We start from the raw sequence: 27,003 nt of genomic DNA, 5'->3' as shown, positions 1-27,003 counted from the left end.
TGTGAGTATAATTAACAGCACTGAATTATATATGAATACAAAAGGGGAAAATCTTAGGTCATATGTATGTTAATAGAATAAAAATTTAAAGATAAAACAGGACTATCTAACACAGTAACTCTATTGTAAATGATGGACTATAGTTAATAATACAATTTTAATATTCTTTCATCAATTGCAACAAAGGTGACACACTAATGCAAAGTGGTAACAATATATATAGACAAGTTGATTTTTTATGATTCTTCTGTGGATCTACAGCCTCTCTAATCAACTTTTTAATCCTATCACAAAAGAGAATGCAAAAATAAAGACAAAAATAAAAAGATACAACAATAGCCCATAAGCTATGAAAAGATCTGCAATTTCACTCATAAGAGAAATGAAAACTACACTAAATACCATTTTTCACCTTAGCAAAAATCTAAAAGCTTGCTAATATATTTAGTGAGGATTTGGGGAAACAGGCACTTTCATATTTCTGATGGTTATGAAAAACAGTACATCTCCTATAAAAGGGAATTTAACAATATCTAAACAATACTATGCATGCATTTATCTTTTGACCCAGCAAATCTAATTTTAGGAATTTACCCTGAATATTGATCTCCAACATACAAAAATATATATGTCCAAGGTTATACATAAACTTTTTTTTTTCTTTTTGCATGGGCAGGCACCAGGAATCGAACCCGGGTCTCTGGCATGGCAGGCGAGAATTCTGCCTGCTGAGCCACCGTACCCACCCACAAGGTTATACATTAGAGCTTTATTTCTAATGCACATACTACTTAAATGTCCAAGCATTGGAGGTTAGTTGAGTAAACTATTAAACTGTGGTACATCCACTCAATGGAATTCTAACGTTGGAAAAAAACAATATACAGTGCCTTCTAGGACATACTGTTAAGTGACAAAACAAAATACAAAAGATCATATATATTATCTTTTCTGTAACAAAATTAGAGAAAATAAGCAAATACACATTTGCTTATTTTTTAAAAAAAGAAAGAAACAGACAAACCAGAACCTACAAAGAGGTTGGGGAAAGGAATGAAATCTAGTGGAGGCAGTGACATTTCTCCAAATACCTTTTTGTATAGTTTTGACTTTTGGAAGCATGTATATATTCCCACTCATATTCAAAAAAGTAGTAATAAATTAGTAAAGGTGAGAAAGGAGAACTGAAAGCAAAATGAAATACACGAACTCAGGAGTATTTCAAAAGAACACTATAATCACATTAAAAAGAAAAAGAACCAATCTAGGTACTTCTGAACATAGTATTTCAAAAAACACCTTCAGTCTCGCACAGGTTAGGGTGATGCAGGGGAGAATCGCAAACAAATCCAGAACTCTATTTTATATAGTGATATGGGCAGAACATATCTGAAATAATTTTGGATGTATTAAGGGATGAAGCAAATGAGTAAATGAGTTGTTGATGTTGAGAACCAGGTTTTCACTGAGGAAAAAGGGATATATTAATAAGGAATGGACGAAGACAAGAAATAAGCCTGTGTAAATGAACTGGAAGTAAACTCATGATTTCTTATATATATTGTATATATGAATGTATATGTGATTACATATGTATACGGACTTACTACGTGTATGCGCATGGCCCATACATAGGTATCTTTCCTAGCTCTGTGGGTCAAAAGGACCAAGATGATCTAGTAGCAATGAACAATGACCAAATACACCTTAACATCACTGCCCACTAAAAGGCACAAGGGCTCTGCAAAGAAGTGGCTGATTCCAGGGCTGGAACAGGGGAAGTATGAGATGCATCTCGAAGATTAGTTATGGCAGCAAGTAAGGGGATGTTAAAAAAAAAAATGGGGGCATGTGACAAGGATGCAGCCACAAGCCTGAAGGGGCTCCCAGTGGTCAAACTTGGGATAATCTAATGAACCATTAATAATCTAATGATTATTAAATTATTAAACAATTAAATATGCTAATGATTATAAATTATTGAAAAAACAAGAATTCATGTGTCCATAACGAAGATAAATAAATAAGTGTGTTGGAAGGTCTCTTGATTATAGTGAAATGCTAAGTGCTGACTTGTAAATGTGGAAAGAGTGCAAGACGTGAAAAAATCATTCTTGCAACCATCATTTTGCAACTAGTAAAGATTGGATCAGGCAAAAATCATCAGATCATGTTAAATGTAGGGGAAATTTTTGATAAGCAGAATATTTCCACAGTCTAAAAGTGTCTTCCCACAGATTTATTAAATATAAGGAAAAAAACAGAAATTATACAATGGAGAATTTGAACAACATCTTGGACGGGTTTTCAAAATTAACAACAGCAGTGAGGGCAGAAAGAGAGTAGAGAAACTCAAAATGAGAACCTTCTATTAAAAAAGAGTAGGGGAAAGGACCTATAGTCAAAGGTGTCAATGTCACAAGACATAATAAGGCTGTGGAAATGTTTCAGTTATAAAAGAGGTGAAAGAGAAAAGCAAATGTAAGATCTATTTCTTGATTTGATGCTGTACCAGAAGGAAAAAGTAGCCAAATAGACATTACTGAATCAAATGGAATATAGATGGTTTAAATAAAAGCATTTTATTAATGTTAAATTTACTAAGTTGATAACTCCACCAAAGTTATATAATGGAATATCCCTATTCTTAGGAAATAAAAACACTAAAGTACTTAGGGACAAAGGGTCAAAATCGATCGGGAAAGAAAAGTTATATGTGTGCCTATTTCTATAGATAAAAAGAGAGAACAAATGACAAAGCAAATGGGGTAAAAGACTAACACAAGGAATATGGATAGGCGGGCCACAGTGGCTCAGCAGGCAGAGTTCTTGCCTGTCATACCAGACACCCAGGTTTGATTCCCGGTGCCTGCCCATGTTGAAAAAAAAAAAAAAGGGAATATGGATATTTTAAAAACCATTCTTATTCTTCCAACTTTCCTGTAAAGTTTGAAATTATTCCCAAATAAAAAGTTAGAAAAAAAAAGTTTTGTTTTACGCTTCCAGAATTGGAGAAATTTTAGGTTCTTCAGGTCTACAATGAGAAGGGTGAGCTAGATGTGCTTGAAGATTCCATTCTTCCCTAAACTTATAAATATTCCATAAAGGGAATGCGGGTAGAAAATAAACTTGGAGCTTCTTTAAGAAATCACTGAAGAAGAAATATAACCAAAAAATGCCTTCCGATTCTTCTCGTTGGTACAATACTAATCATCCAACAACGGTACTGCTATTTCTGCCAAACCTTTCATTGTCAGAATCACAGAAACGGCAGTGTTTTTTTTTCTCCATAGCTTGTGGTTATCTGAATTTATTTCATACATATACCACAATTCTCTGTTCAGTTTCTTTTTAAATCATGGTTTACTCTTAGAACACAAGTTCCACAAAAAAAAGGCAGGGCTGGGTAGCCACCCAGGCATTTCCTTTATTCCTACCACTGACATTCTCTCTTTCTTTCCTTTTTTTTTTTTGATATTATTTCTCTTGGCAACTGAAGCATGCTATTGGTTCTAAAGAGAAACCCCACTGCTTTTTAAAATCTAACAACAGGATAGATAGTAAGCCTGGTGTATCTCAGGGTAGTTTTCTTACAAGACCCAGAGTGATATGTTCATAGCATATATTCATTGGGCAACTGATAAGAATTGGTTGTTTTTTTATCTTGATTTGATACTATTTTAATTCCTTCAGGGTCAGATTCACAGAGTTTTACTGCTTAACTTCAAAGTGTTCACTTTTCTTCCTTGATCAAATTCCACTTCAGTATGCTGTTAAATATTCATCTAGGACTTGTTTCATTGTACTTACTGCTAAAGGAACCCAAACGGTCCATTCTCCAATTGGCAGAGACTGCTGCTTTGATCGTCCTTAATGTAGAGCTCCTTCAAGATCTCAATCTGGCCAACAAAGCTTGTTGTGATCATACACAGCAAAGTTTGATGAGTACCTATGAACCAACATAAGTGGCACATGGATAAGGATATAATCAAAAGGGACAAATAAAGAGAAAATAATGCAGCGTATTCAGCTCTATGACATCGTAGCTTTGTAATGCTGAGCTAATTATTTTAAACTATAAACCTTTATTCTTCTGAAAATGGTGTGTGATACAATAGTATCTACCTCCTAGAATTGGTGTTAAAAATCATAACCAAATGTCAAATCCATATATAAAACGAGGACAATTCATGGCCTATAATGCTACATAGTTATAATAAACGTCACTTCTCTCCTTTAGCTCTCTTCCCTTTGGAGAACTGATGCCCCCACATCTGACTCTGGTAGGGATGCCAATCACAGTACTTCATCCACCTTCCCTAAACAAGCTAAAACAACCAGATCTCTTCTTACAGAAATATGAATTTTGAGTAAGACAGGCAAGGACTGAAGACAGGTGGAGATCAGTCATTCACCAGTCAAAGAATTCGGTCCCATTGTTGAGATCCCGAGAGCAGCCCAACTCCCTCAACACTCTTACCTTTCCAATAAAACTTGAATTTGAATGAGTTTCTTTTACTACAAACCAAGGAATCCTAACTAATGTAGCATTAATTTGTTCACTCATTTATTCTTTCAACAAATATTTAATAGGTATGTTCAACTTATAGTCCTTAAAGGCAGAAATGAACACATTTTCCACTTGCTGAATCAAGGAACATCATGCCTTTATGCTATTGCTTTTCTGGCATTTTCCACATTTTACTTTCTGACAATAACTTCTGAATCTGTTTTTTTTTTTTCCCACTTCTGTATGAAATTAAAGCAGGGACTAAATCTAACATACACGTGGTAATACTACGTACAAACTTTAAGTACTAAGCACCATGCCACACACATTGAAGAAAATAAATGGATGTGGAATGGACAAGAAAATGTTAGTATACAATAAGCCGATTCATATCTTTTGTTCTTAGAGTGATTTCTTTCACCTTGGTATTTCTACCCTGGGGATGACTTCATTAACGTGTAGGCAACAGTCAGATAACATAGCAGTCAATAAACTTTTATTTTGGGAGGGGTGGGGTCACCTCCTTCTGCTATAGTCCCAGGAAAAACTGATCTTAGAAGAAAAATGAGTTTAGCAAGGGGTTTTATGCACTCAGTTATGAAACAGAACTTGAGATTTACGGAGCTTTTCCCATATGCCATGTACCTTGGTATCACTGCAAGTGGATTATCTCTTTGAATCCTGCAACCTCCTAAGGCACGTTCCTTTTTCTAAGGAAAGGAAACAAAGATGATGTTCCTTGCACAACGTCTTACAGATATTAACAGCCGTGCCATTTTAAACTGAAGTTAACAGAACAGTCAGGTAAAGGATGCGTGCAATAGTCTGATAAACCATGAGCTTTCTGCACACCCTACATCATAAAGTACTGCAATAAGCAGAGTTGTCTTCTCCTGCTTGCTTGCTTCTCACAAAATACCACATTTCTGACACATCTCTCTGAGGACAGGAAGGTAACTACAAGCGACGAGCTTCAGTGTGGTGGAGAGGAAGGGTGAAGAATGGGAGTTTTGCAGATATGGGTTCAAATTCTCACTTTTTCCTTACTAACTGTACGATCTTAGGTAAATCATTTTACCTGAGCCTCGCTCAGTTCTCAGCTTCAAATTGGAGCTAAGCTATCACCTTGTGAGGCCTACTTGAAAATCCGATGGGGTAACGTGGATCAGGGACAGAGCACACAGTGACTGCTATTATTAGCGTTGTGCGCTCCATTGCTGAGACAGGAAAACCGAGGGCGGGAAGCGCCAGGCGCGGGGCGGGGCCGCGATGAGTCAGGCCGGGACCGCACCGCTCTCACCCCCTCACGCAGCGTGGCTCCGAACCACTCACCCGCGCACCTTCCTGGGCGCCGTCGTCGCAGTCGGCCGGCCCCTTCCCCCCCGCCGCCCTTGCTGTGCCCGCACCCCCTCCACGTTCAGCTAGAGGGGCTTGCGCCCGCCAGCCCGCTGGACCCACCACGGTGCATCGCGCCTCACCTCTCTGCGTCCCCCTCCTCTGCGCCCTGCAGTCGCAGTCCGCGTGCACGCCCCCCGGCCTGCGTGCTCGCTCCCGGGCGGCGCCGACGGGAGTGCGCCGCGTGCCGCCCGCCCGCCGCCGCCTCCCAGCTCCTCCCCGGCGCCTCCGCCCCTTCTGCGGTCGCCACGGAGCTTTTTGCTTCCTAGCCGGCCTAGTCGCGGCCACCCTAGTTGAGGACTGGAAGGATGGAGTTGAGCAGCTTGTTAGACTTTTGAGTCCGACCAGTGTTCGCTGACTGCCGCGTGGCACTTGGCCGGTCGCTACAGGCTTCCCATCGCCGGGTGACGTTTGATCCCTTCCACAGGGCGGCGAGGTGGACTGGGCCGGTACTGTTTTGTTTTTAGCATTCCCACCTACCACTCCGGTTGCAGCCAGGGAAACTGAGGCTAAGTGACTGGGGCTAAGGACGACGAGCACTGGCCACCTCTGGAATTCAGGTCTCGGAGTGGTGCTCATGGATTAACCAGACTCAAAGGTTTAAAGGATGAACAAGGTACATTTTAATCAGATGCTTCTGGAACGTCGAAATTCTCTTCCTTGGAAAGAACCATCCGCCCTTTGTGCGTCAGAAGCCCAAATTGAGGCGCAATGAGAGATGCAGTGGTCTACAGTGATGTCAATCTTGAGGGCTAGGTATGTCCCAACATCTCTTGTTACTACTACTAATTATTATAATAGCTACTATTTGTCCAGTGCTTATTGCATGCCAGGCATTGTACAGAGCAGTTTACACACATTGTCTCATTTAATCTGCAAAAACAATCTTATGAGTTAAGCATTATTGTTACCCTCATCTTACAGGTGAAGAAATTGAGGCTCTGGCCATATAAATAACTTGGAATCACACTGCTAGGAAGTGTTGGAGAAGGGGACTCAAATCCTGGTTTTTCGTAACCGTTATGCTGTTACATCTGTTTACAACTCTGTCTTTGATAAATTGTCCCTACCTCTTTCAGAAATTCATTTATACTTTCTGCTTGTGCTAACTCTTTATTGATTTTTTTAGATAAGTTATATAAATGTATTGTTAAAAAAAAAACCATATGAGCAAAAACAATGTAAAACTCAGCTCCCACCACATTCCATAAACAATTAACATTTTGATATGCGCCGTTCCAGACATTTTCCTATTCATGAGGACAACAAATATATTATAGATAGTTTTACATTTTATGTATCCTGAAAATCTATTACTCATTCCTTTGAAAAATTAGTTAGTGAACAGACACTGCTCTAGGTGCTGGGAATTTAATAGTGGACAAAAAATAATTTCTGCCTTATGGAGCTCATAGTGTAGTGGGGGGAATTTGACAATAAGCAATACAGGTGGTATGTTGCCAAATAATAAGTAATGCCAGGTAAGTAGTAAATTCTATGGAAAATGGAATCTTGAATAGGGTGTGAGATTTTGTGTGTTTGTGCAGGTTATTGTGATGCCCTGATACATCCCAGAATAATTTAGGCAGAGAATAAAAAAGTATTTGCAAAGTACCCTTGGAGGACTGGGAGAAAGGAAGGAATATTAAACTTCCCCATCTGGGGAATTCCTTATATTCTCACAAGCATTGGGGATAACCAGTTTAATAGGCTGATCCTTCGCTTTTGGGACTTACTCGTATGAAACTTATTTTGCAAAGAAAAAGATAAGCCTAGTTATAATTATGCCTAAGAGTCATCCCCAGAGAACCTCTTCTGTTGCTCAGATATGGCCTTTCTCTCTAACCCAATTTGGCAGGTAGAACTTACTGCCCTCCCCACTACGTGGGACATAACTCTCAGGAGTGTAAGTCTCCCTGGCAAGGTGGGACATGTCTCCCAGAGCTGGAACTTTGGCATCATGGTATTGAGAAAGCCTTCTTGACCAAAAGGGGAAGAGAGAAATGAGACAAAATAAAATTTTAGTGGCTGAGAGATTTCAAACAGAGTCAAGAGGTTATCCTGAAGGTTGTTGTTATGCATTATACAGATGTCCCTTTTTCGTTTGTGGTATATTGAAATGGCTAGAGGGAAGTTCCTGAAACTGTTGAACTGTATTCTAGTAGCCTTGATTCTTATTGTAAACCTTAACAAGCAAACATACAAACGATCCTGTACATGGTGTACAATCAATAGCTCACAATATCATCGCATAGTTGTGTGTTCATCACCACGATCATCTTTTTGAACATTTGCATCTCTCCAGTAAAAGAAATAAAAAGAAAAACTCATACATACCATTCCCCTTACCCCTCCCTCTCACTGACTACTAGTATTTCAGTCTACTCAATTTATTTTAACCTTTGTTCCCCCTATTATTTGTTTATTTTTTATCCATATTTTTTACTCATCTGTCCATACCCTGCATAAAAGTAGCATCAGACACCCAGTAGCCTTGACTCTTTTTTTTTCATTTATTTTTTATTTTTAATTGTTTAACCTTGACTCTTGAAGATGATTGTTTAACTATATAGCTTTTACAACATGACCATGTGAGTGTGAAAACCTAGTGGCTGATGCTCCCTTTATCCAAGGTATGGGCAGATGAGTTAAAAAATTAGGGCAAAAAATATATAAATAATTGGAGAGAGATAAAGGGTAAAAAAAAATTGGGTAGATGGCAATACTAGTGGTCAGTGAGAAGAGGGGTAAGGGGTATGGATGTATGGATTTTTTATTTTTCCTTTTTATTTCTTTTTCTGGAGTGATTCACATGTTCTAAAAATTATCATGGTGATGACTATGCAACTATGTGATATTATTGTGAGCCATTGATTGTATACTTTGGATAGCCTATGAAAAAAATATCAGAAGTGATATGTGGGGGTGCTCTTTTAGCTAAAGTAGACAGAGAAGACCTCTCAATGGAGGTGGCACATAAACAGAAATCCAATCATTTAGTGAGAGACAGAGAGGTATATGGATTTCTAGAGGGAAACTATTCTCAGAGAAGAGACACAGCAAGTGTAATGTCACTGAGATAGGAAGACTTGCTTGGCATGTTAGATAAACAGCAAGGAGATCAGTGGGACTGTAATGTAACATATAGCAAATTAAAGAGATAAGGTGAAAAACACAAACAGGAGCCCAGTTGTATATCATCTGATAAGCTATAATGGACTTTGGATTCTATCAGGATGTGATTGAATGCCATGGAATGCTAAGAGCAAAGGAGTGATCGCATTTGTTTTAAAAGGATCACTCTGGCAGCTGCATGGAAAATAGACAATAGAAGCATAAAAACTGCCCTTTAAAGCATAAATTGTGCTTTTATTCAGCAGTTGTTTAACAGATAATTTATTAATGTAGACATTCCACCTAAACCTTTACAACCACTCCCACCTACTCCACAAGCTGGAGATAGGGTCAGACAGGAAATTCTTTGTACCTTTCTCACCTAACCTGAAACTTTTTTGAGACTGGCTAGGGTGTATATGAAAATCTGAAAGTCAGAATTGTCAGTCAACTGAATATGAGTCATCGATGTTGTGCCATTGTGGGGAAAAAAAAAGTCCCGAATAATAATGAGATCTGTTCTTTTAAAACAGCATTCAAGCACCTGGAAATTATTTTACTTTTTCACATGTTGATAGGCCTTCATTAGATTGTAAGTCAGTTTGGTCAGTGTGCTTAAGACAGATGTGGAGAAGTTAAACAGTAGTAATAGTGATAAGTGATTAAGGAAGTGTCGAAGGAAGAACAGATTTGGAAGACAAATTTAAAGTTCTGGTTTGGGTCTGTGTTTTGCAATCTAAGTGAAGATGATAACTGGAGCTCAGGGGAGAGGTCAAGGCTGAAACTGTATAATTGTATTAGAGTTATTTGTTTGGATGTGTGTTTTCCTTAGTTAGAGCTTCTTGAAGACAAGGACTGTCGGTGTCTTCTTTGAAACGTCAGTGTTCAGAAGCGTGTCCTCAACAAATATTCATGCAACAAGCCAACAAACGCAAGGGTAGGGATGAAGTTACTCAGGCAAAGTAGGTAAGGTAAAAAGAGAAGATGTGCACTCTGCTTTCATTGGGGGTTCCAGCACCTGAACATGGCATGTAAATAGGTGACCATAAGTCATGATTTGCTCAGGATGATCCTATTTTACTCATGTAATTGTTAATATCACTGCATATCACCCTCAAAAGTGTTTCAGTTTGTACAATAATGGTCATGCTTTGTAAAAGATCCTTCAGAATCTGTCATCCGCCAATTTCTTTATCATCACTACCCTGTCTTTAACTCCTTTCTCCAGACGGACTGAAGTACCTCCAATTCCCCTTTTGTACTGTTGCTTACAAACCTCCTGTCTTAGTCGGAGAGGCTGCTATTACAAAGTACCACAGACTACTTGGATTAAATAGGAATTTATTGTCTTACAGTTTTAGAGACTAGAAGTCCAAAATCAAGGTGTTGGCAGAAATATGTTTTCTCTGAAGTCCATAGTGTTCTAGTGATAGCTTGCTTGCAATCCTGTAACTCAGTCACTACTTCTCACATAGCCATCTGTTTCCTCTGTTCCTACTGTGTTCAAATTTCCTCTGCTTGCAAAGACCCCAGTAATATTGGATCAAGGCCTGTCCTAATACAGTTTGGCCTCTCCTTAGCCAATAATGTCTTCAAAGATCCTATTTACAGATGGGTTCTCATCCACAGGACCTGAGATTAGGACCTGAACATGTCTTTATGGGGAACATGATTCAAGCTATAACACTTTGTTTGCCAAAGTACCTCCTATCTCAACTTAGACATCATTTCCTGAGGAACACCTCTTCTGACACACGCACCCCCAAGTTTGAATTAAGTAGCCCTCTTACATGTTTCCTATACACTCTGTATTAACCTGTCATAGTGGAGATGACTAATTGCCTATTTTCTTTTTCTCTTTTTCATTAAAGAAGTTGTAGGTTTAAAGAAAAATCATGCATAAAATACAGAGTTCCCATATACCACCCTATTATTTACACCTTGCATTTGTGTGGTACATTTGTTAAAATTCATGAAAGAACATATTTATAGTTGTACTATTAACTATAGTCCATCATTTACAATACAGTTCACTATTTGTGTGGTACAGTCTTATGGTTTTAAAAATTGTTATTCTAGTAACATATATATAACCTAAAATTTCCCCTTTTAACCACATTCAAATATATAATTCAGTACTGTTAGTTACATTTACAATGTTGTGCTGCTGTCACCACCATCTATTACCAAACGTTATGATCAGCCCAAATACAAACTCTATACAATTTTAGCAGTAATGCCAGTTTTCTTATTTCTCCCCTTATTATACTGTAAGTTCTGTGAGACAAGGAGTTGTATTTCAATCACCTGTCAATACCCAAGGCCTTAACACATACTATAAATGCACTGAAAATGTATTTTGGCCCAGTATTAAAATTAATATTCAGCGGAAGCTAAATATTACCATCATAGAGTGAAATTCTGGGATTTAAGAATAAATCTGAGACAGAGGCAGTCTTTTCAGAAAATATAATGATGAGCACATGCCACAGTTCCATTGCAGTATCCCCTCTTGGTCAAGATGTTTTCTGGGAAGCAAGATATTAGATGATTGTTCTTAGACTGGACACAAGCAGAAAGGGTGGCTGGCTGCAGATCACTAGACTTCTGACCTTAGGCCAGCTGGGGGTGGGAGGAGAATGGCTAGTTTCCTTGAAAGGGGCTTAATTTCATCTAGAGTATCAGAGAATTGCTTAAGCATTTTTATCAGGCATCCTAATTTCTTCCAGAAGAAGGTTATGAAATATATTGTCAAAAAGTTTTCTTCTGAGTAAAGGGAAATACTAGTGGTCAATAAAAGGGAGGAATAAGGGGTATGGTATATATGAGTTTTTTCCTTTTTATTTCCTTTTCTGGAATGATGCAAGTTCAAAAATGATCATGGTGATGAATGCACAACTATATGATGATGATGTGAGCCATTGATTATACACCATGTATGGGCTATATGTGTGTGAAGATTTGTCAATAAAAATATTTTGAAAGAATAAATCTGAGATATTTTCCACATTTTTAAGTTGTTATAATTTTATTTAAAAATTAATACTGCATTTTTAAATCTTGATATGTGAGCAAGTACAGTAATTTCTTAGCACTGTCAGTTGCTACATTGTTGCCATGGTCACTACTATCTATTCACTATAAGAAAGATTCCCACTTTAATTAAGATTGGTGAAGAAGCAAGATATTTGTTTACTAGGTCTGCCAGTATAGGATACTGGTGATGTGCAGTTGCTACCAAGTTCTCAACTTCCTTTCCTTTCCAAGAGTAAGATCCTAGTCAACTCCTGGACTTGAAAATTTGGTCAGTTATTATCAGTTAGTTTCACCAAAGTGACCCACAAACTAAACAATAATGCTTTTTAAATTTTTTCAAAGGCAGACTTAAGATTGTTGTAAATTGTTGCCTTCACTTGTATTTCATTTCGGTTGTCTCTGCTAATCAACTTTTAGAAAATCGAAGGTCTGCACATAGCCATTTTTCCAGCACTGTGGTCTGCCTGATGTCGGTGATGGAAGAGTTCGGGTATGAAATGGTGGTAGTGGTAGCACAACATCGGGAATGTGATCAATGCCACTGAATTGTATGCTTGAAAGTGGTTAAAGCCGGAAAATTTATGTTGTGTGTATGTTACCATAATAATAAAATTTTTTTAAAAAAGGATCCCTACAGATTTCAAACGTAATGTGATGGTTAGTTTCATGTGTCAACTTGGCCAGAGAATGGTGCCCAGCTGTCTGGTCAAGCAAACACTGACCTGATACCTGATGTGAAGACATTTCATTTAAATCATCAGTAAGTTGCTTGCATTTATGGCTAAATATATTTGCAATCAACTAAGGAGAGTTTCTTCAGAATGAGAGACATTTCATCCAATCACTTGAAGGCTTTTAAAGGAGAAATGATGACTTCAGCAGTCAGAAGACAGACTTTTCATCTTTACTTCAACCAACTAGCTTCTTCTGAGGAATTCATCAAAAACAGTTGTAATTGCCAATTTGCAGCCTGCTCTATGGAATTTGAACTCATCTATTCCCACAGTTGCATGAGACACTTATATAAAATCTTAATATATGCAACTATCCCCTGTTGGTTCTGTTTCCCTAGAGAACCCTGACTAATGTGGTAAAGAAGTGGCGAAAAAAAAAACCTCTGTTGAAGGGCCCTCCTATACCCCATATTACAGATGAGGAAAGTGAGGCTCCACAGAGTAAAACTACTTTACCCAAATTCATTCACTTATTAGATGGCACAGCCAGAATTGAAACAAGGCCTGTCCAAACATAACTACTACACTGCTTCCTTATTTTTATTTATTTTTATTTTTTTACATGGGCAGTTACTGGGAATCCGGTCTCTGGCATGTCAGGTGAGAACTCTGCCTGCTGAGCCACTGTGGCTTGCCCTACACTGTCTTTTAATGTTTAAAACTGAAGGTTCAGCAAATATGAGCATTTTCATAATGACATGGCCATTTTATAGAGTTTCTATGACTTCAGACCTTTGTTACCCATCTCTTCTGCCTCTTCTAAATTCCACTGACTTCTCTCTGATCTACAAAAAGTGTGTCTCTCATGAGTCACCAGACTTTCTGTTGAATCCAAAAAGTTGGGTGAACTAGAATTCACTGTTGCTGAGTGACTTCTGTTGGTGAGAATTTTAAAATGTCGTCCAGGCAGCCTAGTTGCATGCTTTTCAGCCTGATATTAAGGGTTACCACATTCTGACTGTCAAATAGGCTCCTTGAAGTATTTTGCGTCATTAGGTGTCAAGCAATTTTTGCTCCTTTGCAACCAAATAGCACCCAATAAATGTTTGAAATATAATTGGTAAGGGACCTGGCACAGTTTAATATAATTGAAGGAGTCTTCCTGAATTTGAATCCTGTCTTCATCCCTTACACATTCAAGAATTTAGGCAAATTTTTATCTTCCTGTGACTTTCTCTTCATTTGTAAAATGGAAATAAAAATACATAATTTATAGGAGTTTTATAAACTTGTGATGACGTTTGTATAGTTCCTAGTTAGTGGTGGGAGTCAAATAAATTATTATTGTGATTTTAATTTTAGAAATGCTCCACAGGGTAATCTTGGGGGTTGTCTGTAACTTGCTCAAGGCTAGGTTGATAGTACTTAGCGTTAGAGTTTTTCATTATTTGAATCAAGATAATGATTCTACAGGATATCAGGCAATATCTTTTGCTGCCTGCTTCTTTAGCATCATCCGTACTGTAGAAAACTAAGGAAAGTGTACATTATCTTACAAGTCCAGGGCAAATGTTTAATTATAATCTAGGATGGATTATCCAGCTTTGCCTCAAATGAAGAACAACTCAGGAACTACGCATTGTTTAATTAGTGTAAATAGTGAACAAACTTAAGCATTATGAGCAATTAACTGCAAAGAGTGTTCTTTAGAGTACAGTGAGTACTTTACTATTCTGATCAAATTTACAGCAAGTATAATCTGATGCATATTAAATGATACAAGTAATTGTTATTGTGCTGCATGATAATTAGGTCTTAAATGTTAAGCTGTTGACCTAAATGATTGTTATGGGTTATTTTTACCCTGCCAAACACATTTTTGGTGTTTTTTTAAAATTAATTTTCTAGTTTCTATAACCATGCCAAGGATCACAGTTTCTCTGAAACTGATTATTATTTAGTCATGCGCTTGAACACACGCGCATACTCTTCAAAATGACATAGGGTACTAAAAATAACTACTATGTTCAAGGCTTTCTGTATATATTTTCTCATTTTAGTTCCTAAAATACCCTTTCCTTTCCAAAAGTAAGGACATAGGTATTGTTACTCCCATTTTACCGATGCAGAAACTAATGCACAAAATATAAGCAAGCAGCAGAGATTAAAACTTTCAAATCCAATCCCTAACTGTGACTTTTTACAATCTCAGAAGTTAATGAATCCCAGCAGAGATTTATGTAAAGCTACTTTAGGAAATAGAATGACTCCAGAGAAATACAAGATAAGTATTAGCATATCTAAAAGAAGGGTGAATCAACCTGAAAGAGATAGGGGTTTATTGGTACTAGAAGAGATGAAGCCTGTGGAAGCCAACTTTCTTAATGCCCATTCATGGAAGAAAGTCTTGGCCAGTGAATTTCAAGTATTACTTTCCCTTTATAGAATATAGAGACACCTTATCAACCTGATGCCATTGAATATTTGAAATTGGAATTAACTCCTCTTATTCTTATCCCTTACAAAGAGTCAATATAGGAGTTAAATCAGTGTATCTTAACCTTTTTTCATTGTTACCTCCCTCTAAGAATCCTGTTTTAGGCGTTTTTCCCCCTAATCATTCCCACACACAGTTTTCAGACCACAAATACACTGTTTATCTGTTAATGCACTATTTGTGTATCTGTGCTTTACATATCAAAAGAATAAGACTTTTTTTTTTAATCTCTTAAGAATAAGATCTTTTTCTCCACCATTGAGAGTGCATGGGTTAAAGAATGATATGTCAATGCTGTAGCCCCCCATAAAGGCCTACCTTCAGGGTCAGGATATGCTTGTAATGCAAAGGGTAGTATTTTTTTGCACATAACAGCTATATTTCTCATTGTAGATTAATAAATTGGCATTCTGATTTTACGTATGAGCTTGGTTAGTATTAATCTCCCGAATGATGGGACCATTCTCTATGTCTGGAAAATTAGGGTTGCTAAGCCTATAAAACAGTCTGAGAGGCCTCTTGACAGACAGCCTGCTAGCCTTCTACACATACCTATACAATTGAAACTTCTAGAGCATCAGTAAATGTTTATTCATTCATTCAATGAGTATTTATTGAGACCTGCTGTGGGTCAAGGACTATGCTAGGTTCTCAGTAAAACAGTCTCTGCTCTCCAGAAGCTTACTGTCCAGTTAGGGAGACGATACATATGCAAACAATTGTAAGACAAGATAATACATGCTATTGCAAAGATGTGTTTGGTTTGCTGAGGGCCCCAAGAAGGGATCAGTCAATTCTAGCAAGAATTAAGGAGTAGGTATCCAGGAAATGATGAGGTAAGTCTTAGAGAATGTGGGAAGGAACTTCAAAACAGAAAGAACAAATTATACAAAGGCCTGGAAGCATAAAATACCATGGCCAGTTTGTTTATATGACTAGAGTATAGAAAACAAAAAAAAAGAGGGTCACTGTGCTGGTTTGAAAGGATGTATGTACCCTAGAAAAGCCATGCTTAAATCCTAATCCCATTTTATAAAGGCAGCCATTTCTTCTAATCCCTATTCAGCACTGCATATTTGAAACTGTAATTAGATCATCTCCCTGGAGATGTGACTCAATCAAAATGGTTGTTAAGCTGGATTAGGTGGCGATGTGTCGCCACCCATTTGGGTGGGTCTTGATTAGTTTACTGGAATCCTATAAAAGAGAATGACAAAGAGAAAGCTAGGAGATTCAGAGAGAGCAGAGAGTCCACCAGCCAGTGACCTTTGGAGATGAAGAAGGACAACACCTCCCAGGGAGCTTCTTGAAACCGGAAGCCAGGAGAGAAAGCTAGCTGATGACACCATGTTCGCCATGTGCACTTCCAGCTAAGAGAGAAGCCCTGTGTTCGCCATGTGCTTTCTCGCTTGAGAGAGAAACCCTGAACTTCATCGGCCTTATTGAACCAAGGTATCTTTCTCTGGATGCCTTTGATTGGACATTTCTATAGACTCGTTTTAATTGGGACATTTTCTTGGCCTTAGAACTGTAAACTAGCAACTTATTAAATTCCCCTTTTAAAAAGCCATTCCATTCCTGGTACAGTGCATACTGGCAGCTAGCAAACTAGAACAGTCACTGTACATGAATTTGCACAGCTAGACAGAATTCAGACTATAGATGCTTTTTGTTTTACTCCAAAGGGCTTGGGGAGTCAGTGAAGCATTTTTAATATGGAAATGGTGTTATCACTAATCTGGGCTTTAGAACTATTTCTCTGGCAGTGGTATGGACTGAAAAGAGGCAAAATAAAAGGCCAGGAGTTGCTGAAGTCCAAGTAATGGCTTGAAGTAATACAATCAGAATGGGAATGAGGAAGAAGAAAAGGATTTAAGATGTTTAAGAATTAATTAGTTATGGGGAGACAAGTGAATAAGGTTATAGAATTTAAGAAAATTCTCAGATTTCCAGCTTGATTGGGTGGGTGATGATGATACTCATCTAGAGAGGGAACATGTAAATTCTGTTGAGTAGATGGTAATACTAGTGGTCAATGAGGGGGAGGTAAGGGGTATGGAATGTGTGAGTTTTTTCTTTTTTTTATTTCTTTTTCTGGAGTGATGCAAATGTTCTAAAAAATGATCGTGGTGATGAATATATTACTATGTGATGATATCGTGAGCCATTGATTGTACACGACACATGGAATGTTTGTATGTTAAAAATGCTCACATTTGTATGTTGTTTTGGTTTAATAATACAAAATAAATTAAATTGGAAAAAAATATATATATACACACACACATACACTCTAGGATGTATCCAGGCATTACGCTAATCTATACAAGATTAAAGGACCTCTTTCTTATTCTGTGCTCCCTGTGTCTCAGTTGTTCAAATGAGCTGTACAGATAGGTTGAATTAAATTTTGCACTACAGAAAATTTCAGTTACAGATGAAATAACCTTTCTTCCATTGGTTAAAAAAAAAGAGAGAGAGAGAGGGAACATAAAGAGAAAAGAGCGGGTTTTGTTCTGCATGTCTTGAGTAAGGTAATTGGGTAATGTTCACAAGACAGATTCAAAACCCAAGGTAGAAATGTAGGATAGGGATATAGATTAAGAAGTCAATAGCAAATTCATGGGAATTTTGAAGTCGGGAGAGGATGAGATTGCCTGAGGTCATTGAGAGGAAAAAGAGAAGAGAAGGGTAAAGAATAGAAACTTAAAAAACAATAACAGTCCAGACATAAGGAAAAGCCCATAGCACAGACAGAGAGAAATAGATTTGAGAGAAAAGTACCAGTAAAGATAGGGGAGGAGAAAGTTAGCAGAGCCTCCTTAAGGCCCTGTAGGTGATAATGAATGCACAGCTATATGATGATTGTGTGAACCACTGATCGTACATTTTGGGTGATTATATGGTATGTGAATGTATAATATATATCAATAAAATTGCATTTAAAAAGATCTTATTAACCAAAATGTCAGTTTACATTATACAAAAAAAAAAAAAAAAACTCTCTGTAGGACCCTAAATAACTGAAAATATGGTCTCCCATGTAATTTAAACCCAAAATTTGATAAACTATAAAATAGTTATAAAGAAAGCCCAACCAAAAGTTCTGAATTTTCCTTTTATGACCTCCTTGATTGTTTTTAAATTAAATGTCATATAACTGTGTGTATGTTTATTATTATTTTGGCACCCCTGTTTTGCTAGTACTTTATGTTCACGTTTATTCACTACTCAAAAATCTAGCACTGAGTGTATAATGAGAAAAAATGGATTTGTCAGTAGTGCCAAATACTAAAGAACTCATCAAGGTAAAGATTAAAAAGTGATAACTGGAAAAATGAATCTGTCATGATGATGTAGCGAGATGTCCCAGAGTTTCTTCCCACAAGAGAAGTTTTAAACAACAAATGAAACCTAACACAACCATCTTTTACAGAGCTCTAGAAAAAAATTAGTGTTGCAATAACAGAATGAGTGCTGAACCTCAAAAAAGGGCAACTTAAAAACAGTAGGAGAACTCACAGGCTAGGTTCCTGACCTAATGGATGGCATGGCTAAACCGAATAGTGGTTTTGTGGCTCCTCCGTGGCATGTCTGAGCTGAACCCCACATCAGAGTCGCTGAACAACACTGCCCCATGGCAGTACAACTGGGTGCTCTGGGCAATGTTGAAGCTGCCTCTGCTTCTGCCTTAGTCCTTGCCTCCCACTGTTGAGTCAGAGCCTTCCTCCCATACACATCTATACCCCCGTCCCTGGGGTGCTGACCCCCTTTGACACCCAGCTTCTTCCTGGGGCACAGCCCTGCTTGGACGCCCAGTCGCCCTTGATTCTCAGCCTCAACTCAATGTCCAGCCTTCCTGGAATTTCCAAGCTTTGGCATCATGGTATTGGAGACAGACTCCTGAAACATTTCCACACCTTCAGAAGTCCCAAAACCCTCATGCTAAACATTCTTATTATCCAAGAAAGTATGATGCAAACTTCACTGATTTCAACCTCCCTCTCAATAGAAAGCAGAAAAAAAAAAAAAAGAGAAAGAAAGGAACCAGTTTTTTCTGTATTTTTGTGATACCTGGGATCAGGCCTTTAAAAATCAAGAAAAATATGTTAAACACATGACTGAACATACAAAATGACCTTACATAGAATGCTCTTTTATTGCACATGTGAAGATTGCCCAGTTCCATTGGCAAAATATGTATGCTTCTGGTATGAAGAAGACCCAAGGTAGATATGCTAGAGGAGATTGCAAAATAGAGGGAAGAACGAAGAAAAAACTACCCAACTATGGCCAGTATTGGAAGGAAGAAAAAAATACAATTTGAAAAGGAAAAGTAAGGAGAAGCATTGACAATGACATAGTATAACAAGATGACATGGCTATCCAGACATTCACAGATGGCAAAGAACAGAAGTCCTGGCAAACATCGCAAATAGAAAAATGATCCTGCTGCTCATGAAGCAACTATTAGACCAAGCAATCTTATGTATGATTCAAAAACTGAAGGTTTACCTCAGGCAAATGCAGTTCCCCTTGGTGTTTTGGCAAACAGTGATTTGGAGTCTGATGAGGAGAAACCACAAAATACTGTTGTGAAATGAAGGAAGTGATCCAGCCCTGGGCTCACTGTTGTGCAGCTGTGGAAGTCTTACAGGATCAGAAAATGAGCTGGAAGAAACTCCCATCAAGATTGAAGAGGTTTATTGGGATGACTGAGTGAAGATGATAGCTTAGTGAGGTGTAGAATTTAGTTTGTCCTGCAGAGCAGCTGGTAAATTGCCAGGAACAGTACAGAACAACTGCTGGGGCCACATCTGTGACCAGACACACAGCGTACCCAAGTCTGGACAACCTGGACCAGCTGTGATCCCACCCAGAACTGAAGCCGGTGCCCCTCCCCCACAGAGTGGTTTCCAGAGAGGAAAGGAAAGAGACTTGACTAACAGCGGGGGCTGAGCTCAACCAAGCTTGAATTGTGGGATTAATTAACAAATTCTGACCACTAAAGTTAGATCCCCAGCTCAGCTGAACCTCGAGTGAAAGCTGAGGTTGCTGGCTTTTGCCCCAGCGCAGAGGGGGTAAGGCTGGTGGGAAAAAAAAGGATTTTTTCTTGGATTGGGCAACATAAAATACTTGAAAGGATCTGAGCGCTGAAGGAAAGAAGGGGGCACATAGGATCTGGAAATACTTAGAGCAATGTACCAACTTAAACTCTTGATTGGCAAACCCGAGGTACAGGGGTCCTGCTCTGATAAAGATTTTTTTTTCTTTTCTTTGTTTTTTGCATGTATGGCTGTTTTTCTACAGCTTGACTGCTCTTTGAATACAACTGCAAGGCTTCTCAGGCTCCAGCTGCCCCAGGCAAGGGAATTAAGCTCGTCTGAGAAACGAAGAGGCTCCTCAGGTGAAAAGAATTAATTCCCTGAGTCTGTGCCTTCCCCAGGAGAGAGGTGGGGCCACCCAGCTCAGGTGGAATCCCTTCCTCGGAATTCAGACCCCAGGGTCTGGAAAACTGAAGCGATTAAAGCCATACTAAAACCTCGCCTATCTCTAAATCATGCCCCCAGGGCGGAGATCCTGCTGAAGTTAAAGGTACCGCATCACTTTATGCTGGTGGGACGTGCAGGCAGACAAAACCACATACTGAGCAGGATAGGAAAAACACAGAGATCAGAGGCTTCATAGGAAAGTCTTTCAACCTGCTGGGTCTCACCTTCAGGGAAAACTGATGCAGGTGACTCTTTCCTCCTTAGCAGAGGCCAGTCTGGTCTGGGAAGATCTGACTGGGGTCTATACTACATAAGAAGACCCTCCTAAAGAAAAGAAAAGAAAAAAAAAAAGCACCATACAGGTAGGGTAAGAAACAAGAAAACAGGAACTGAAAAATTCTGACCTAGAAAATTTCCCAACTCTTATGAAAGACTTAAAGTTCAGATCCAAAAAGTGCAGCATACTGCTAACTGAATAGATCCAAATAGATGTATTCCAAGGCACTTACTAATCAGAATGTCAGATGTCAAAGAAAAGAGAGAATTTTAAAAGCAGCAAGAGAAAAGCAGTCCGTCAAATATAAGAGAAGCCAAATAAGACTATTACTAGATTTCTCAGCAGAAACCACGGAGGCAAGAAGACACTGGTATGATATATTTAAGATACTAAATGAAAAAAAAATTACCAAGAATTGTATGTCCAGCAAAATTGTCCTTCAAACATGAGGGGGATGGCCAAACATGTGATCTATTCCTAGAAAATGTTCTGTGTGCACTTGAGAAGAACGTGTATTCTGCTTTTGAAAAAAAAAAATGAGGGGGAAATTAAAACAATTTCAGACAAAAAAAATCACTGAATTTGTGACCAAGAGACTGACTCTTCAAGAAATGCTAAAAAGAGCACTGGAGGCAGACAGGAGAGAGAGGTATAGAGAAGAGTATAGAAATGAAGACTATGACTAAAGGTAAAAGGAAGAAAAATTAGATATGGCATGTAAAATCCAAAAGCAAAATGGTAGAAGAAAGTACGGCCCTTACAGTAATAACACTAAATGTTAATGGGTTAAACTTCCCAATCAAAAGACAGAGACTGGCAGAATGGATTAAAAAAACAGGTCCCATCATATACTGTCTTCAGGAGACTCATTTTAGACCCAAGGATAAACATAGGTTGAAAGTAAAAGGTTGGGAAAAGATATTTCATGCAAAAAATAATCAAGTCCAACAAATTAGACTTCAAATGTAAAAAAATTAAAAGAGACAAAGAACACTATGTATTAACAAAAGAAACAATTCACCAAGAAGACATAACAATCATAAATATTTATGCTCTAAGTCAGAGTGCTCCAAAATACTCACCGCAAACACTGAAAAGTGAAATAGACACATCTACCATAATACTGGTAGACTTCCATTCCCCACTCTCATCAATGGACAGAACATCTAGACAAAGGATCAATGAAGAAACAGAATTTAAATAATACAATAAATGAACTAGACTTAAGAGACACTTATAAAACATTACACCCCACAACAGAAATATGCACCTTTTTCTCAAGTGCCTGTAGGTCATTCTCAAGGATAGATCATATGCTGGGGCACAAAGCTATTCTCAATAAATTTTAAAAGATTGAAATCATAGAAAACACTTTCTTGGATCATAAAGGAATGAAGTTGGAAATCAATAACAGGTAGAGGGCCGGAAAATTCACAAATATTTTGAGGCTCAACAACATACTCTTAAACAACCAGTGGGTCAAGGATGAAATTACAAGAAAAATCAGTAAATATCTCAAGGAAAATGAAAATGAAAACACAACATATCAAAATTTGTGGGATGTAGAAAGGCAGTACTGAAAGGGAAATTTATTGCCCTTTATCAAAAAAGAAGAAAGAGCAAAACCAAGGAATTAACTGTTCACTTGGAGAACTGGAGAAAGAACAGCATACTAACCCCAAAGCAAGTAAAAGGAAAGAAATAACAAATATTAGAGCAGAAATAAATGAAATTGAGAACATGAAAACAATCAAGAAAATCAACAAAACCAGAGGTTGGTTCTATAAGAAAATCAATAAAATTGATGGACCCTTAGCAAGGTTGACAAAAAGAAGAAGCGAGAGGATGCAAATAAATAAAATCAGAAATGGAAGAGAAGGCATAACCACTAACCCCACAGAAATAAAAGAGGTATTGAGAGGATACTATGAACAACTTTATGCTAACAAAGTAGATGATGTCAATAAAATGGACAACTTCCTAGAAAGACATGAGCAACCAACATTGACTCGAGAAGAAATAGATGACCTCAACAAACCAATCACAAGTTAAGAAATTGAATTAGTCATTAAGAAGCTTCCCAAGAAGAAAAGTCGAGGACCAGATGGCTTCACATGTGAGTTCTACTAAACATTCAAGAGGAAGTTAGTACCAATCCTGCTCAAACTCTTCAAAAAAATTGAAAAGGAAGGAAGGCTACCTAACTCATTCTATGAAGCCAACATTGCCCTCATACCAAAGCCAGACAAAAAAAAGAAAAGAAAATTACAGACCAATCTCGCAAATGAATATAGATGAAAAATCCTCAACAAAATTCTTGCAAAGCAAACCCAGAAGCGCATCAAAAGAATTATACACCATGACCAAGTAAGATTCATTCCAGGCATGCAAGGATGGTTCAACATAAGAAAATCAATTAATGGAATACACCATATCAACAAATCAAAGCAGAAAAACCACATGATCATCTTGGTTGAAGGAGAAAAGGCATTTGACAAACTTCAGCATCCTTTCTTTTTGGAAACATTTCAAAGAATAGGAGTAGAAGGGAACTTCCTCAATATGATAAAGGGAATAGATGAAATACACACAGCTAATATCATCCTCAATTGGGAAAAATTGAAAGCTTTCCCCCTAAGATCAGGAACAAGACAAGGATGTCCACTGTCACCACTGTTATTCAACCTTTTGTTGAAAGTTCTAGCCAGAGCAATTAGACAAGAAAAAGAAATACAAGGCATCAAAACTGGAAAGGAAGAAGTAAAACTCTCCTTTGAGAGTTTGCAGATGATATGATGCTATATGTTGAAAACCCCAAAAAATCCTCAGCAAAACTACTAGAGCTAGAGTACAGCAAAGTGGCAGGTTACAAGATCAGCACTCAAAAATGGGTAGTGTTTCTATATACTAGTATTGAACAATCTGAGAGGGAGAATCAAGAAAAAAAATTCCAATTCCAATTGCAACCAAAAGCATAAAATATTTATGAATAAATTTAACTAAGGATACAAAAGACCTATATAAACAAAACTACAAGAAATTGCTAGAAGAAATCACAGACGCCCTAAATAAGTCGAGGGGGGCAAACTGTGTTCATGGATTGGAAGACTTAATATACTTAAGATGTCAATTCTTCCTAAATTGATTTATAGATTCAATGCGGTACTAATTTAAATCCTAAAAACCTACTTTTCAAAAATAGAAAAACCAATAACCACATTTATCTAGAAGGGCAGGGTACTCCAAATAGCTAAAAATATCCTGAGAAAGAAAAATGAAGTCGGAGGTCACACACTACCTGAACTTAAGGCGTATTACGAAGCTACAGTGGTCAAAACAGCATGGTACTGGCTTAAAGATAGATATACTGACCAATGGAATCGAATAGAGTGTTCAGATACAGACCCCCTCATCTATGGACGATTGGTCTTTGATAAGGCAGTCAAACTAACTCACGTAGGACAGAAAAGTCTCTTCAATAAATGGTGCCTAGAGAACTGTGTATCCACATGCAAAAGAATGAAAGAGGATCCATATTTCACACCCTAAACAAAAATTAACTCAAAATGGGTCAAAGACCTAAACGTTAGATCTAAGACCATGAAACTTTTAGAAGAAAATGCAGGGAGATATCTTACAAATCTTATAATAGGAGGCAGTTTCCTAGATCTTACACCTAATGTACAAGCATTGAAGAAAGAAATAGATAAGTGGTAACTCCTCAAAATTAAACACTTTTGTGCATCAAAGAACTTTGTCAAGAAAGTAAAAAGACAGCCTAACCAATAGGAGTCAATATTTGAAAACGATATATCAGATAAGGGTCTAATATTCAGAATATATAAAGAGATTGTTCAACTCAATGACAAAAAGTTGCCAGTTACAACTTGGGCAAAATTACAGTTTTGCCCATTGCAAAATGGGCAAAAGACATGAATAGACACTTCTCAGAAGAGGAAACACAAATGGCTAAAAGGCACATGAACAGAAGCTCAACTCTCTTGGCTATTAGGGAAATACAAATCAAAACCACAATGAGATGTCATCTCACATCCACCAGATTGGCTGTTATCAAAATCGCAAGTGCTGGAGAGGATGTGGAGAAAGAGGCACATTTATCCACTGTTGGTGGGAAAATGAAATGTTACATCCCCTGTGGAAGGCAGTTTGGCAGTTCCTCAGGAAGCTAAGTATAGAATGCCATATGATCCAGCAAGGTATCTATTCAAAGGGCATGAGGGCTATTACACAAACGGACATTTGCACACCAGCGTTTATTGCAGCATTATTTACAGTTGCCAAGAGATGGAATCAGCCCAAATGTCCATCAACAGACGAGTGGCTAAACAAGCTGTGGTATATACATACGATGGAATATTACACAACTTCAAGACAGAATAAAGTCATGAAGGATGGACCTTGAGGACATTTTGCTGAGAGAAATTAGCCAGAAACAAAAGGACTAATACTGTATGGTCTCAGTGATATGAACTAACTTTAATGGATGAAATTGGAGAAATTTGGTTAAGAACAGAGGCCATCAACTCTCTCTCTCGGCTGACACTCAAGCAAACTCACTGCCCTCCCCCTTTCTACATGGAACATGACTTCCATGTAGAGAAGTCCTGGTGACATGGGACAGAAATCCTAGAATGAGCTGGGACTCAGCATCAAGGGATTGAGAAAATTTTCTCAACCAGAAGGGGGAAGAGCAAAATGAGACAAAGTATCAGTGGCTGAGAGATTCCAAACCGAGTCCAGAGGTTATCCTGGAGGTTATTCTTGTGCATTGAATAGATATCACCTGTGTAGTTAATGTGTACTGGAGAGGCTGGAGGAAGCTGCCTGAAAATGTGGAGCTGTGCTCTGGTGGCCATGTTTCTGGAAGATAATTGTATGATATGGCTGTCACAGTGTGACTGTGTGGTTGTGAGAGCCTTGTGTCTGATGCTTCTTTTGTCTACCTTATCGACAGATAAGTAAAACATATGGATTAAAAATAAATAAATAATAGGGGGAACAAAAGTTAAAATAAATTTAGTAGATTGAAATGCTGGTGATCGGTGAAGGGGAGGGGTAGGGGGTATGGTATGAATGAATTTTTTTCTGTTTTCTTTTTATTGCTTTTTCTGAATTGATGCAGATGTTCTAAGAAATTATCATGAAGATGAATATACAACTATGTGATGATAGTGTGAGTTATTGATTATATAAGAAGAACAGAATGATCATATGATAAGATGATAAGAATGTTGGTGTTTGTATGTGGTTATGTATCATAAATAAAAAATAAATGAATTAAAAAAAGAACAGAGACCATCAGGAGATAGAAATAGGGTAGATATTAGGTAATTGGAACTGAAGGGATATAGATTGTACAATAGGACTGACTGTAAAAATTCAGATATGGATAGGACAATACTTCGAATGGTAGCGTAGTAATGTTAGTACATCGAATGAAGCTGAATGTGAGAATGATAGAGGGAGAAGGGCTGGTAGGACAAATGTACCCAGTAGGAAATATATACGATAAAGACTAAGATGGTATAATCTAGGATTGCCTAGAGTGTACAATGATAGTGACTAAATGTACAAATTAAAAAATGTTTTTGCTTGAGGAAGAACAAAGGAATGTCAATATTGCAGGGTGTTGAAAATAGATGGTAATTCATATTTTAAAACTTTAACTTATGTGTGAGACTAAAGCAAGAAAATGTTAATTTGGTACAAAATTTGTATTTTGACTAATGCATTTCTTAATATAACTTATATGAACAGTTTAATTGAACACCATAAATACATGGAACCTTGAATAGGGCATGAGATTTTGTAGGTTTGTCCAGAGGAATGCCCCAATAAATCCCAGAGTGCTGCTCCTATAAATCCCAAAGTGATCTGAACAGTTAATAAAAAAGTATTTGCAAAGTCCCCTTGGGAGAATGGCGAGAAAGGGGGAAAATTCAACTCCCCATTTAGAGAATTTCGGATATTCTCGCAAGCAGTGGGGA

The 27,003-nt window shown here is 37.8% G+C and overlaps 2 protein-coding genes and 1 pseudogene across 14 annotated transcripts in view; 2 read left to right on the top strand and 1 right to left on the bottom strand.

Moving 5' to 3' along the window:
* TADA2A (transcriptional adaptor 2A) overlaps positions 1-6,069 on the bottom strand; it is a 75,808-nt gene extending 69,739 nt beyond the window's left edge. For 2 of the 4 annotated variants that reach the window (XM_077165090.1, XM_077165087.1), the window contains exons 1-2: positions 5,989-6,069; positions 3,811-3,949 (exon numbers count right to left, since the gene is read on the bottom strand). In XM_077165090.1, the coding sequence (XP_077021205.1) occupies positions 3,811-3,835 (25 nt within the window). In that variant the 5' untranslated portion in view covers positions 3,836-3,949; positions 5,989-6,069. Of the gene's footprint in view, positions 1-3,810; positions 3,950-5,155; positions 5,221-5,968 lie in introns of all 4 variants that reach the window. The other 2 variants (XM_077165088.1, XM_077165089.1) reach the window with 2 other exon arrangements.
* Positions 6,070-6,547: 478 nt separating this feature from the next.
* ACACA (acetyl-CoA carboxylase alpha) overlaps positions 6,548-27,003 on the top strand; it is a 449,622-nt gene continuing 429,166 nt past the window's right edge. For 5 of the 9 annotated variants that reach the window (XM_077165068.1, XM_077165067.1, XM_077165066.1 and 2 more), the window contains exon 1: positions 6,550-6,661. In XM_077165068.1, coding sequence (XP_077021183.1) covers positions 6,624-6,661 — 38 coding nt within the window. In that variant the 5' untranslated portion in view covers positions 6,550-6,623. Of the gene's footprint in view, positions 6,662-27,003 lie in introns of all 9 variants that reach the window. The other 4 variants (XM_077165070.1, XM_077165071.1, XM_077165072.1 and 1 more) reach the window with 2 other exon arrangements.
* Positions 6,565-26,024, top strand: LOC143687778 (FMR1-interacting protein NUFIP1 pseudogene; annotated as a pseudogene). The gene is made up of 2 exons (XR_013177682.1): positions 6,565-6,661; positions 9,852-26,024. The product of XR_013177682.1 is annotated as an FMR1-interacting protein NUFIP1 pseudogene (transcript).

The sequence above is a fragment of the Tamandua tetradactyla genome, chromosome 6 (genome assembly GCF_023851605.1).
Source record: "Tamandua tetradactyla isolate mTamTet1 chromosome 6, mTamTet1.pri, whole genome shotgun sequence".
Classification (NCBI taxonomy): domain Eukaryota; kingdom Metazoa; phylum Chordata; class Mammalia; order Pilosa; family Myrmecophagidae; genus Tamandua; species Tamandua tetradactyla.
Note: the sequence above shows the minus strand (reverse complement) of the source record. Positions and strands in the feature narration are given on the sequence as shown.